The following is a 12,771-nucleotide window of genomic DNA, read 5'->3' as shown; positions in this document are numbered from 1 at the left end:
ATTATCCATGAACGGTCCTCACCTTCGTGGAGCTGTGCGTGTCGAGAGCGGTTCATATAATGATAGCGCCCTCATGTGGGGAAAATTGTGACAAATAAACACGAGAAGGTCTTTCACCAAGACTAGTTGGTGACCGATCACTTGAGTTGGGCCGCCCCAACTGCAGTTCGGACCGGTCCCATATACATAGACAAATATTGTGTCGCGTCAACAAGCAAAATGGCGTTCAGTCCGATCGGGGTGAGTGTTGAGCTTTAAAAATAACTTAATAAAGCAACGACTTAAGCTCCCTAGCTATTGATTGATTTGTTTTAATTATTTTGTGTTTGCTAATGCCAAATGTATATTCAGGTGTGCCCTTTGTTTGGCAAAAAAGTAAAGAAAGCGGGATGAGAAAGAGAGGGTGTGGTTTTTTGGTAACAATTATGCAATGATCTGATGATTGTAAATGATGGACCATTGCCATTGGTTGGACACTGGACACTGTTGACATTGACAAGTCACAATGACAGGGACACTCACATCACACACTTGACTTGACATGAAGACAACTCTTCTATCGTCTGTTTGTTTGGCAATAATGTGATCATTGCTACATCTGTACATCTAAACAGTAAACAGATGAAATACAATTTTATGACAAGATCTACATTATTATAACTCCTGCAACAGTGCCACCAGGTGAGTCGATCCTGAGTCGGTTTTGTTCAGCAGGTATTTCATTTGGCAGCCTTGTTGATTCACCAATCCTTTTGCTCATGTTGCTTAGTAGCCCCACTTGTGTGGCCAAGGATTCAGCTAGCCTTGGCCACACAAGTGGGGCGAGTTGCTTAGTGCTTGCCCATGGCCTGTGTGTCTTGGAAAAGCGGTCTAGCACACCAATTCGAGTTGTGGTGGCTGAGTCGTCACAATGTTGGTTTGAATCTTAGTCCCGGCACTTGTGTCCTTGTTGAGCAAGACACTTAACCATGCTTAAAACTTAATCTTATTATTTAATAATATCCTAACTTATTAACTCTGCTGTGTAAATGAAGCAAGTAGAAGTAGAATTGTGTGGGTTTCGGGGAATCATAGACGGGAAAGATGTCCCCAATCACAGTGGGGGATCATTTTAATTTAAATTCGTCTTTTTTTTTAACAGGATGATGCTGATGACGAAAAGGTTACAGATGACTACTGGAACACATCATCAAGAACTGGTCGAACTAAGGCCTCAAACTTCTTTGACGACTTCTCGCCAGAAAATGTAAAGACACAACATTTAATGCCCTGACCCATCAAAATCCAGTGCCGTGCAGGCCTATATGCTTAATTTTTGAAAGGGCAAGGTTACCAAGGCATTTTCTCCTTGGTAAAGGGCACCCTATGAGGAAATAGTAAATTTCTACTGTTTCAAGGGCACCAAAGCAATGACCAGGGGGCGTGGAAGCAATCTCCTTCGTTGCCTTCGTGAAGTATCAGGGCAGGCCTGCCATGTTTTGTTTTATTCTAAATCATGTGTCAGATCATTCAACCCCATGGTCTAAACATCCAAGAAGGACATTGACTAATAACCCTTTGTCCTTTCCCTTCCTCTTGATTTCCCCACAGGCAGTGACAGGTATCCCCTCCCCAGCCAGCCTCTTTCATTATTAATTTTTCTCTCTCTTCCCACTCATGAGATTGTACTTTGTGTTTTGCTCTTCAAGTGGTCAAACCAGCCCCTTTTCTCCAACCCCCCCCCCTTGTCTCCCTATTCATTGTTTACCCCTTGCTTTTTTTTTTTTTGTGCTCTCTTACTCTTTCTCTCTCTAATCGTGTATTTCCACTTCACTGCTTATATAACACTTAGTTACCTGTTTATGTTTGTCGTGTTATCATTGAGCCTTTCGAGAAATACTCTGCTAGGGTCAAACTGCAGGCCAAATTAACTATTTTTTGTATTTCTGAGTAAATCAAAGAGTCCATTTTCTTTCTTTGCAATGCAGGATGGGCGTGGTCTGTTTGGAGGGGACAAGAGTAAGGCGTTGTCCTTCAAGGAGACGATGAAGGCTGCAGGGCTGGGGCTAGATGAAGACGAAGAGGACCAAGATACTATCGACTGGGATGGAAGTAAAGTTCTTATACACTGAGGCGCAATATCATAAAGCTGTTTAGCAGAAGCTGTTAGTGAAAACTGGCAGTGAACAAGTCAAGACCATGGCCCAATTTCACAGAGCTGCTTATCTGCCAATTTTTTGCTTACTGCATAGTTTTCATTTCATAGCACTGCTTACCGTAAGCATTCAAAAAGGCATGCTAACTTTCCGGTGCTTATCTCAATTAAAATTAATGATGAAACAATAATCAATGGCGAACGTACAAGATGGCAGCCTAATTTTCTTGCCAACTTTTGAAATACGGTTACACCTTAGCAGATTTTAATGTTACAGTAAGTACACAAATTTGCTAAGTGTTAAAAGCAGCTCTATGAAATTTGGCCCTTGTGTTTTGACTTCAGCGAGGTTTTTCCATGCTAATTTATTCTGGTTTTATAGCTTTATGAAATTCAGTCCTCTGAGTTTTAACTTTTAAGACATCAGAAACTTAAGTAATCTCCAAAAAGTAGAAAGTTTCTCTTTGGTTGAAGTTGGCACCAGACTGCTCTACATTATTTGCGTACCCCATTCTTTCCTCGTCCTGCCTAGGGACTGCTTAAAGCACAGACATGTAAACCAAAGTTTCTCTTACCTTTTTGTTAATACTGTTTTCAGAGAAGACCTCTGTCAAGTTCACAGCTAACTCAAAGCACTCTCGGCCCACGAACCTGCCGGCCTCCGCCAGAGGCACTGTTGGCGTGGCTCCTAAACGGGTACCTCAACACTCAGCGAGCGGTACTGTGTCAGCCCGCAACCAGGCTGGCTCGATGGGAAACGGAAGTGAACAACCACGGTCCAACAATTATCCATCCCCAGGTTTGTACCTAAATCACATCCAAACTTCACCCTTACTCCTTAGAACTTTTTTGTCAACAGGTAATCTCAATCCTCCTCCTATGTTTCTTTACATCAACTTGATGAGCAGCTGTTTGGGCTCAAGGCCTTCAGTTTTTCCTTATCTTATATTTTGGCAAAGAAGAGGTAGTAGGGTTTCGGAGAGGTCGGTGTAAAGCCAAAGAACAATAGACCTTTATCATGCTGCCTCCATCTTGGTCACGTTCCTCGTATCGAATAACAATAATGAATGCTAATAATCATCTTGAAATTAGGAACCAGACTATTTTGTTCTTGCAGCCTCGGTTTGGTAACAATGATATCAATGGGAGAAATTCAAGATGGCTGCACCATGATAAAGGTCTATGTTGCTCACTATGCCTTACAAAATTGCTAATTATGCCTTTGTGCAACTTCTTAAAATGCACCAAACACTAATTGTTTCAAGTCACAATATTCTGATGTTAATTTATTTATCAATCTACATTTACATCTCTTCCCTAATTTCAGCATTTGACAGGGGATCGATTGACCAGCGATCCACCCACAGTACAAATTCTTCATCTGCCTCCATTGAAGAAGGTGAGAAAATCCCTTTTAACACTATTCTATTCGCTTTGGCAAGTATGGCGAATAACGGCCGGCCTTTTTTACACTTGGATCGCTTCACCTCTGACCTACCCTGACAAATGGGCATGACCAGGGAATAACCTACCCTGCTGTGAAGTGGGAGTAAGCGGTAAAACCATGGGTTATTCTTGAAACGTGCAACCAAAACCCAGTGGAATGAGAACCCAGGATGTATACTCCAAAGGGAGCTGAGAAAGATTAAAGGAATGTTAATATTGGCCCAATGTAAAGTGCATGGACACGCTTTTCTAAATCACGCTATATAAGAACTAGTTGTTATCATTTAAATGTATAATTAAATCTCATGCAGCCATAAAGAGAGACAACAAACCTACCCTGGCAGAGATTTCAAAACTCCAGGCCGAAGTGCAGGCACTGAGAAGGAAATTAAAGGTAACACTTCATGTTTAATGTAGAGAAAATAGACTTTGTAGACCATTTGCCCATGTACACAAACTTCACATAGTCTGTAGTGATGAGGAAATGTTTTACTAACAAAATTCCATTTCCTCAACAATAATACATGTCTAATAGTGTTCGCACTGTATACTCGGTACTTTCGTGCGTTAGAAAAGAAATCACAGCGAATTACTGGGGTTATTGCACATGTCGTGGGTTTAAATCCAAATTTGGGTAATATGCCTGTGTTTTTTTTCAAAGAACTCAGGAAAGTACTATATACACAGTGCTAACACACATAGGTGTAAGGGTAAAACCAAAATTAACGAGAAGACATCGTTGAATGTGTGCTTCCATCAAAGTATTGATTCCCTTTTTTACAGTGTTTTCTTTTATTTTGTTTTTCAGAGTGTTGAGCGTTCACGTTGGGCCTCGCTCCCTGTAGCTGATACTATCACAAGGATAATAACAGGAGAGACATACTCACTAGAACCCTATCGATCCTTGCAAGACAAACTCTCTCTACTCAACGCGGCCGTTGGCTACCACGATGGCAATGCTATTCTGACCGTGTGTATTAACTGTTGATTTTTGGGGGGTGGGGGAAGGGGGTTCTGTGAAGGAGTTGAACTAGGTCGGTCTTTAAAATTAAAGGCACTGGACACTATTGGTAATTACTCAAAACAGTTGTAGCATGAAAACTTATTGGGATGTGTGGTAACAAGCAATGAAAAGCTGTTGATAGGATAAAACATTGTGAGAAACGGCTCCCTCTGAATTAATGTAGTTTTTTGGAAAGAAGAATTCTGTGGTTACGTCGAGCGTATTTCACAGGTTAGCAGGGAATTTTGGCTTGTGCTCGTGCGTACTTAACGGTACTGGGCATTTTACGCTTACACAGCTAGCACAGAAATTTAGTGCTGGCTGAGAATGGCGATTGTGAGCGCAGAATTTAGCTGCAAGGCACGCAACTTGGGTGTAATCATGGATAAGCACCTCACAATGTCTGATCGCATCACTAAAACCTGTCGGTTGGCATTCACAGCCATTCGGAAAATTGGACAGATCCGGCAATATCTAAATAGTAGATCTATTAATACACTTGTTCATGCTTTGATAATGTCACATGTTGATAATTGTAATTCATTGTTGTATGGCCTTCCGAAAAAAGGAATTAAACCGGGTACAGAGAATTCAAAACACAGCAGCAAGGTTAATAGTGGGTGCTCGTTCAAGAGATTCCATCACTCCCCTTCTAAAGAAACTTCATTGGTTGCCCGTAGAAAAACGTGTTGTATTTAAGATTCTTATCATGTGTTTTAAAGCCCAGAATAATCTTGCTCCATCTTATATGTCAGGTCTCATTCATAAGCACAATCCAGTACGTACACTTTGATCATCGTCACAACACCTCCTTGCAGTACACCCTGTTAATATGCATACCTATGGAGACCGTTCCTTTGTGGCTTCGGCTCCAACTCTGTGGAATTCTCTGCCCCTGACGATCAGGAATACATCTTCCCTTGATGATTTCAAGAGTGCCTTAAAGACACACCTTTTCTTACAATAGTTAACCATTCTTGTATTGTTGTGTCGTTATGCTTGTAGTGGTGTTATTATTGTCCCCTTATATTTATGTTGTTGTAGATTGTATAGTGTACTTCTTTGTAAAGCGCTTAGAGAATTAAGTGTTAATTATTAGGCGCTATATAAATCAAAAGTTATTTATTATTTATTTATTATAAGCTGAGCCGTGAAATTGGGCTCAGTTGCCATAGTTTGGCAGTACAATCAAATCCATCAACATATCAAATCCATCAACTTATGGTAAAGTCATGCAGTTATTCAAGGAGGATTTTAGATGAATGGGATTGGAAAGTAAAGCAGAGTTAAGAACTTCTCTCTGTGTCTTTGTTTTGTTGTCAGGTGGTGATGTTCATGAGGAGGACCCTATCTAAGACGGTCTTTTCTGACGAGATACGGAAGAGACCCATAGCAGCCAATCAGTACATAGCGTTCCTCAGGACGCAGCATGGAAAGAGTGAGAACGTCGCAAGTGAGATGGGGTGAGATAAATCAGAACGAAAGAATCATAACTAGTGGAGAAAGAGAAGGAATTTATTTAGAATTATGGCGACCGGGTGTTTTTTTTTATACCAGTCCCTCTGACAAACTCTTCCAGTGAATCACAACTATTTTTGTAGTAGTCGTAGCAGCTCGATTAACCGAGTAGTCGCGACTCCACTAAGCAATCAATAGTCACGACTTCAACACTAGTCGCACTAGTCGCCCAGGCTTAATATACAGTGCTACTAAGTAGTGTACCTGCTTTTAATGCTTTTTTTTTTTTACTTCATCCCTGCAGCCAGCTCGGAAGAATAGAAGACGCAGCAGTAAGTTGAATTTTGTTGTTTTCTGTATGGAATCATAATGGCACTTCCTCTACAAGAATTTCATGAACTGTGAACCAAATGAAACATGTCCCAAATTTTACATTATGCCCAGGCAATTCGACAACAAAATTTCTTGAGATTCAAACCATGTAATTTTGCCGATGTTTTTCCCACTGAACCGCTGGCTAATGAAGACCCCAGTAATTCAGTCATGTAACCTCACAACCAAACGGGTCTTTGGCAGCCTTGTGTTTCCACCCTTCCCCAGATTTATAAACACAAACTTTTCAAATTTAATAATATATGAGTTCACTTTTTCAAGTCAAAGTGTCCGAGGTCATAGTGAAGTACGAATTTATTATGGGTCCAGTGAACCACTCATTTAGGGAAGCTATGTAAACCATGTGGCTCTTGTATTCTTTCTTTATAAGTTGTGGAGATACAAGCAAGCAACTGAAAATACAATACCCCACGGGCAGCTGATGAATCTGAAAGAAGTGCATAGGTGAGTATTTGACTGTGACACCTCAACAATTTTACCAACTTGCTCTGACAAAACTCATGAATGCCTACGGCGGGCCTGGTTGTGGTTTACAACAATGACCATCTTGCTCGCTCCTTGTTTGTATTTTTTTAAGTCTCAAGTTCTATTCTTTTCAATTTGCTGTATATTGCTGTAGCCACTTAGCTCTTGGGTTCATTTGATTTTTGTAGTTGTAGCTTTGTAATATTTTACTGCAAATTTATATCTTTTAGCGTTGTACATTGAATCGGTTTTGGCCACCTGTTTAAATTTTAATGTGTTGATAATTAGTATACCAGAAATTAAATATATATAACTTACTTGATACATAAGTGGAAAATGTTCATGCCAATTATTTTAACAGCTTTGTGTACATCTTAATGTTTTGTTTACCTCCGCCTTTCTTCTGACTCAGTTTATGGTTTGACAAGTCTAGCACCCTGTCTACTGAAGGGGAACACATCAAAGAACATATAAGTCTCCTCAACAGACAGTTGCAGATTGAGGTACCTGAAGAATATTCATTGTTTGTTTTATCAGCATTTACAAGGTGCTAATTATTGTCCAAGTATCAGATAACCCACATACCAATGTTTTGGGTACCAGAAATCGAGATAGAACTCTTGGCCAGTTCACCGACCATCTTTATATATATATATATATATATATAATGAATAGGGAAGATGGCCTTAGCTTTCGATCCAATCCGGACCTTCTTCAGAGGCATAAAACAAGTACAAACAAATATCCATTTATAGAAAAAGAGAGGGGGAAAGGGATTAAAGAAAGGATCCAGAAAGAAGCGGGAAAATAACAGCCAATCAAAGTTCCTATTTCAGAAACAATATTGGTGGCTATGAACCAATAGGAGTGAAGTGGCGAGGACAAAGGATGTTTAGAATGAAAGGAAGGGTCACTGGACCATAAAAGTGGTAAATGTATTGTTCGACATATATATATATACAGGTGTATAGTTTTATGAGTTTAAGAGCCATGTCACACAACACAATTTACAGGTAACCAGTTTCAAGAACACAAGGCATTCACATTTGAATGTTCACATGTTTATCTTGGAGATCGTAGGCAATTTTGAAAAACTACTCATATGCCACGTAAAGTGTTTCTATAGCATGGGGTGTTTTTGGTTGCCTCATGTTACATGGCCCTTAGGTTTTGTGCATGAAACCAAAAAACTTATCATTAGTGAAGGCTGTACATCATAGTACTTTGATATGAATCGAATCAGTGAAGCATCCAAGGATGAGATGGTTCAGTCTTTTGGTTGAATTCAGTCTTTTTATGTCGGCCTGGTGAAGAAAATCACACAATTAAATTGTTTCCACAAACAAAGAAATCCTGCTCATTGGTCTACTTTTCTGGTGCTTTGGATACTGTTTCCAAAAGCTCCTTGGAATATATAACCCCAGGGGTTACCAAACGGTAGAAATGCCAACATTTCAACATACCTTTGAATTTGTATCCGTGTTTCAGACTTTTTCATCAGTAATGACTCTCACCCCTGAGCATCTGCATTGAACTCGTCTGTGTTCTGACTCGAACCATCAGTTTATTTTTCTCATTTTACATCTGATTTTGTATTTCTACAGGCTGTAGATGACAAAGCACAAAGAGAAGGACGCCCACCGTTCAAAGATTACCCTCGCAAAACCAACGTGTACTTCAAGTCTGTCATAACCACACTTTTCTACTGTTGCTACTATCATTTTGGGGAACCAGAGGTCAGTCACAAAGTTTTAAATAATAAAAATAATATAAAAGCTAGTTCTTATATAGCTCATCTAACAATCATATCTGAATGTGCTTTACATTAGTGCCCTGGTCTTTGGGCCAATAACAATCATATCTGAATGTGCTTTACATTAGTGCCCTGGTCTTTGGGCCAATAACAATCATATCTGAATGTGCTTTACATTAGTGCCCTGGTCTTTGGGCGAATAACAATCATATCTGAATGTGCTTTACATTAGTGCCCTGGTCTTTGGGCCAATAACAATCATATCTGAATGTGCTTTACATTAGTGCCCTGGTCTTTGGGCCAATAACAATCATATCTGAATGTGCTTTACATTAGTGCCCTGGTCTTTGGGCCAATAACAATCATATCTGAATGTGCTTTACATTAGTGCCCTGGTCTTTGGGCCAATAACAGTCCTTTTAAAATTGTGGCGAGTATACAGCCCTGGGTGGATTTCACAAAGTGTTAAGACTACTCGTCCTGACTAGCCTTAAGGACTAGCCTTAATATCTCCTCGGACTAGTTCTAACTTAGGACTAGTCCTAACACTTCGTAAAATCGACCTCTGAGCTGCCGTATTACTTAAGTGATTTTTTCATACACAATATCAACCTCGTTGAGAATGTTTTTCCAAATCCAGTGCACATATTACAAAAAATAGATGTTATACTTTATGCAATGAAATTATGACAGAGATGTCGTATGTATCATTAACTTTGTGAATAATTGCCATTGGTGTCAAAGGTCAGTGTGAGCAGTCCCCTAGGGATTCGACAGCACCACAAACTGACAGAGAAGCAGTATTTGTTTACAGCAATGCTTTCAAGAATAATGCTACGACGGTGGCAGGATTTGGACACATTGTTAACCTCAAAGGTAAGAAAACATTTGTTCATTTAAATTGAAGGGTTTTGATAACTTTTGTAGATCGAGTTTTTGGCCATGACATGAATCCCTACTCACTGTGAATGAAGATGTTTGTAATAAAATCTACCTGTAGAAGTTTTAGCATCATTAGTCTTTATGTTTTGAGAAACAAAAGGGAAAATCACAGAGCAATGTTTTCAGGACATCTAAACTGTACAGCTCCCAAGCCTGTGAGGAAGGTTGCTTGCTTTGTGAACCAGAAACACAGGGGTATACCAAGTGCTCTGGGTTGTTTTAGGTGCACTTCCAACCATGGGACTTGTTTGCTAAATGTAAAACTATTTGCTCTTGTGAACAATAATTTGTATACAATTTAATGCCTGTAGTTTATCCCGATATAAAATAATTAAAGTGAAAACTGTTTTCCTTTTTTGGCGATCAGAACTGGAGGGGGAAGGCCACAATGAAATGCGCCGTCAAATTTGAGCAAGTTGTTGAAATTCTTGTACAGCAGAGTGCCCCGCATGATGTAAGTATCTTTGAGCGAGAGTGTGGTTTGCGAGTGCAAATGCAATTTAAATTTTGACATCACAGATTTGCAGTTGAAATGTGCTCAACTCCTGCTAGACATTTGTAGCAAAAACAGCCATATGACGTCAAAAGTTGATTTGCATTTGCAGGAAGTATAAACCAGGCTTAACTCTGACTCACTCAATGTAAGCAATGTTACTTTCCTTGAGCAGTTTTTTCCAGGGCCCAATTTCATGAAGTCTGTAAGCACAAAAACTTGCTAAGCACAGAAAATTATTGCTTAACTGAAACGGGTTACACTGATGTGAATAGTGCCCCACTGAGTTTTTGCTTAGCTGTTCTGAAGACTTATCTTTTTAAACAAGCTTTTTACTAAATGTGCTTTTATTGTTCCTCTCCTATTTGCATCTACTGTCTTTATGTCAATGTATTTTTACTGTTGTATTTACTGTCTTCAATTCTTGAATACCTATAAGGGTATTGTGTTTTCATTTTTTTTGGGGGGGGGGGTTGTGGTTATTCCTTGCTTTTACCAGTTGTTAATTTGTAATCGTTGTCTAATTATGTGGTTTTATTTTATGGATGTGATATAAATGTGTTTTTTTATTGTTCCTCTCCTAAGAACATTTTTGTACCTACTGTCTTTATTGATGCGTTTTTACTGTTGTATCAACTGTCTTTATGTTAATGCGTTTTTACTGTTTGGGTAGTCCTGCAAGGGTCTTGTGTTTTAATTTTGTTTGGGGGATTGTGGTTTTTCCGTGCTTTTACCGGTAGTAAGCTTTTTAATCTTTGTGTAGTTATGCGCTTGTGTTCATTCCATGGAATGGGTGCAATATAAATCAATACATGATATTATTATAATTAAAGAAACTTGTGAAAGCTTTATAATTATGAAATTGGGCCCTAACCACAAATATATTTCACTCTTGCCCCTGTTTATCCAAAATGTTGTTTTCAGGCGATAGACAGATACCTGAAACTGATCGAGGACACCGAGTCTCGCATCGCCCTTGCCATGAAGCTGGAGCGTCACAGCATCGTGGTCGATGCCCTCATCCAGGTCAGAGATCGTCAGCGACTTCTCAAGTACCAAAGCAAAGTGCCTGGCGGAACGCCGGAGGCAAGACGTGTCGAGGACATCATGAGGAACTCTGTGAGTATATCCAGGCTGAACAGTCTGACCATGGGAGTAGTTTCATTTACAAGTCCATGTTATTATACATGCTTGATAGTCTTAGTCTGATTTGCTATTGTTTGCCTTCAGAAAAATTGTGAGAAATGGCACCCTCTGAAGTTATATAGTTTTTTATAAAGACCAAGGTAATTTCTCACACAAATATCAAAAGACTTAACTCTTTTTCTTTTTTAAGGCATCTGAAAGCACACAAATTTGTGCAACAAGGGTGTTTTTTATTTCATCATTCTCTTGCAACTGTAACGCAATGTTGGGATACACCAAGTGGGATTATTGGTCTTTGACAATTACCAAAAGGTGTCCAGTGCCTTGCAATAACCTATAAGCCTTTTTGAGATATGGCGGACACAATGCTACAACGCTGTAAAGTTGTGGTAAATTTGTGTGTATTGACCATATAAATAGAACGTATGTTATTCAGCGAAGTGCGCATTATAGGCGACCGGCGTTTACACGTAAACCTAATGACCACCAACATGGTGAGCGTGGCATCAGTCGCGGCGTGTGACGCGCGCGTATCATGTCCGCCATACCTCAAAAAGTTATTAAAGCCTACAGCACATGTATGTCAGCCCTTGTACTTATGTTCCTCATGTTTTGCATTGAGCCTGTTTATCATAATTCTTTAGTGAAAACCAAAAACAAACTTTACTAGGTCATGGAGGCTAAGCTCCCCGACAATAATCATCAGAGTACACAACTTTCAAACTTATTTTTTGTTTCTGTTTTGTGTTCACTTTTCACAGACTTTCAAGTGGAAGAACTGAGTACGTTGTGGAGGATTCTACAAACCTTCGGACAATGGACATACATGGCTTCTTATTTATGTGACTTCTAAACCTATGCTTCCAACCCATTCCTATATGATGCAATGATTCGTTCAGATGATGGAACTTTTTTTGTCTTCGCTCTTTGCATTTTATCTGCAGTTCAATTGCATATCCACAAAAACAATACTAAAACAAATAACATAAATAGAGCCACAGTACTCCACTGTGAATCAAATTGGGCAGCCATTTTTCAATAAAAACATTCCAATGATAAAGAATCAAGGAAGAAATCTTTTTTTCGTAAATATTGTCTTGATTCCAATTTTGTATCGATGCAGATTGTAAAACCTATAACGTGAGTACTATTTATAATTTGTTTAGTTTGTTATATTTCAAAAGCAGCTCTGCACTTGAAGGCAATCCAACAAACAAAGCTTGGTGGATTGGATCTGAAAATAATGTTGGAGTGAATTGAACGTTGCTTGGTGATGGATTTGAGTGCTATATAAGAAGCCACTATTATTATTATTTTTTGTTATGAATTCACAGTTCTCATCCATGTAAAAAGTGGTATAAAAACACTCAAGATAAGTCAATAATAAGTGATATAATGTTTGTTTAATGTAAATATAGCTGGTTAAATAATTTATCAATAAATACAATTTGATATAGAATCATCGTCTTTATACAGATTTTACTAATTTGTTTTTAAAGCAGCGTCTCTACCCAATAAACAGAATGTAACACCCTGTT

The 12,771-nt window shown here is 39.1% G+C and overlaps 1 protein-coding gene across 1 annotated transcript; it reads left to right on the top strand.

Moving 5' to 3' along the window:
- The first annotated feature begins 207 nt into the window (after window positions 1–207).
- LOC117292143 (spermatogenesis-defective protein 39 homolog) lies at window positions 208–12,692 on the top strand. The gene is made up of 16 exons (XM_033774079.1): window positions 208–240; window positions 1,142–1,246; window positions 1,968–2,091; window positions 2,733–2,933; window positions 3,462–3,533; window positions 3,892–3,974; window positions 4,389–4,550; window positions 5,907–6,046; window positions 6,346–6,373; window positions 6,805–6,878; window positions 7,312–7,402; window positions 8,504–8,635; window positions 9,397–9,528; window positions 9,962–10,048; window positions 11,012–11,206; window positions 11,995–12,692. Exons 1-16 carry the CDS (start codon window positions 220–222, stop codon window positions 12,013–12,015), a joined length of 1,668 nt encoding a protein of 555 aa, XP_033629970.1. The 5' UTR covers window positions 208–219; the 3' UTR covers window positions 12,016–12,692.
- Window positions 12,693–12,771: the final 79 nt, after the last annotated feature.

Source organism: Asterias rubens, chromosome 1 (genome assembly GCF_902459465.1).
Source record: "Asterias rubens chromosome 1, eAstRub1.3, whole genome shotgun sequence".
NCBI lineage: Eukaryota > Metazoa > Echinodermata > Asteroidea > Forcipulatida > Asteriidae > Asterias > Asterias rubens.
Note: the sequence above shows the minus strand (reverse complement) of the source record. Positions and strands in the feature narration are given on the sequence as shown.

Excerpts from the sequence above, each read along its gene's own strand:
- LOC117292143 (XM_033774079.1), top strand. The coding sequence starts at position 220 with ATGGCGTTCAGTCCGATCGGG. Across the intron at positions 2,092-2,732 it reads TACTATCGACTGGGATGGAA|AGAAGACCTCTGTCAAGTTC; the intron begins GTAAAGTTCTTA and ends TACTGTTTTCAG. Across the intron at positions 8,636-9,396 it reads ATCATTTTGGGGAACCAGAG|GTCAGTGTGAGCAGTCCCCT; the intron begins GTCAGTCACAAA and ends TTGGTGTCAAAG.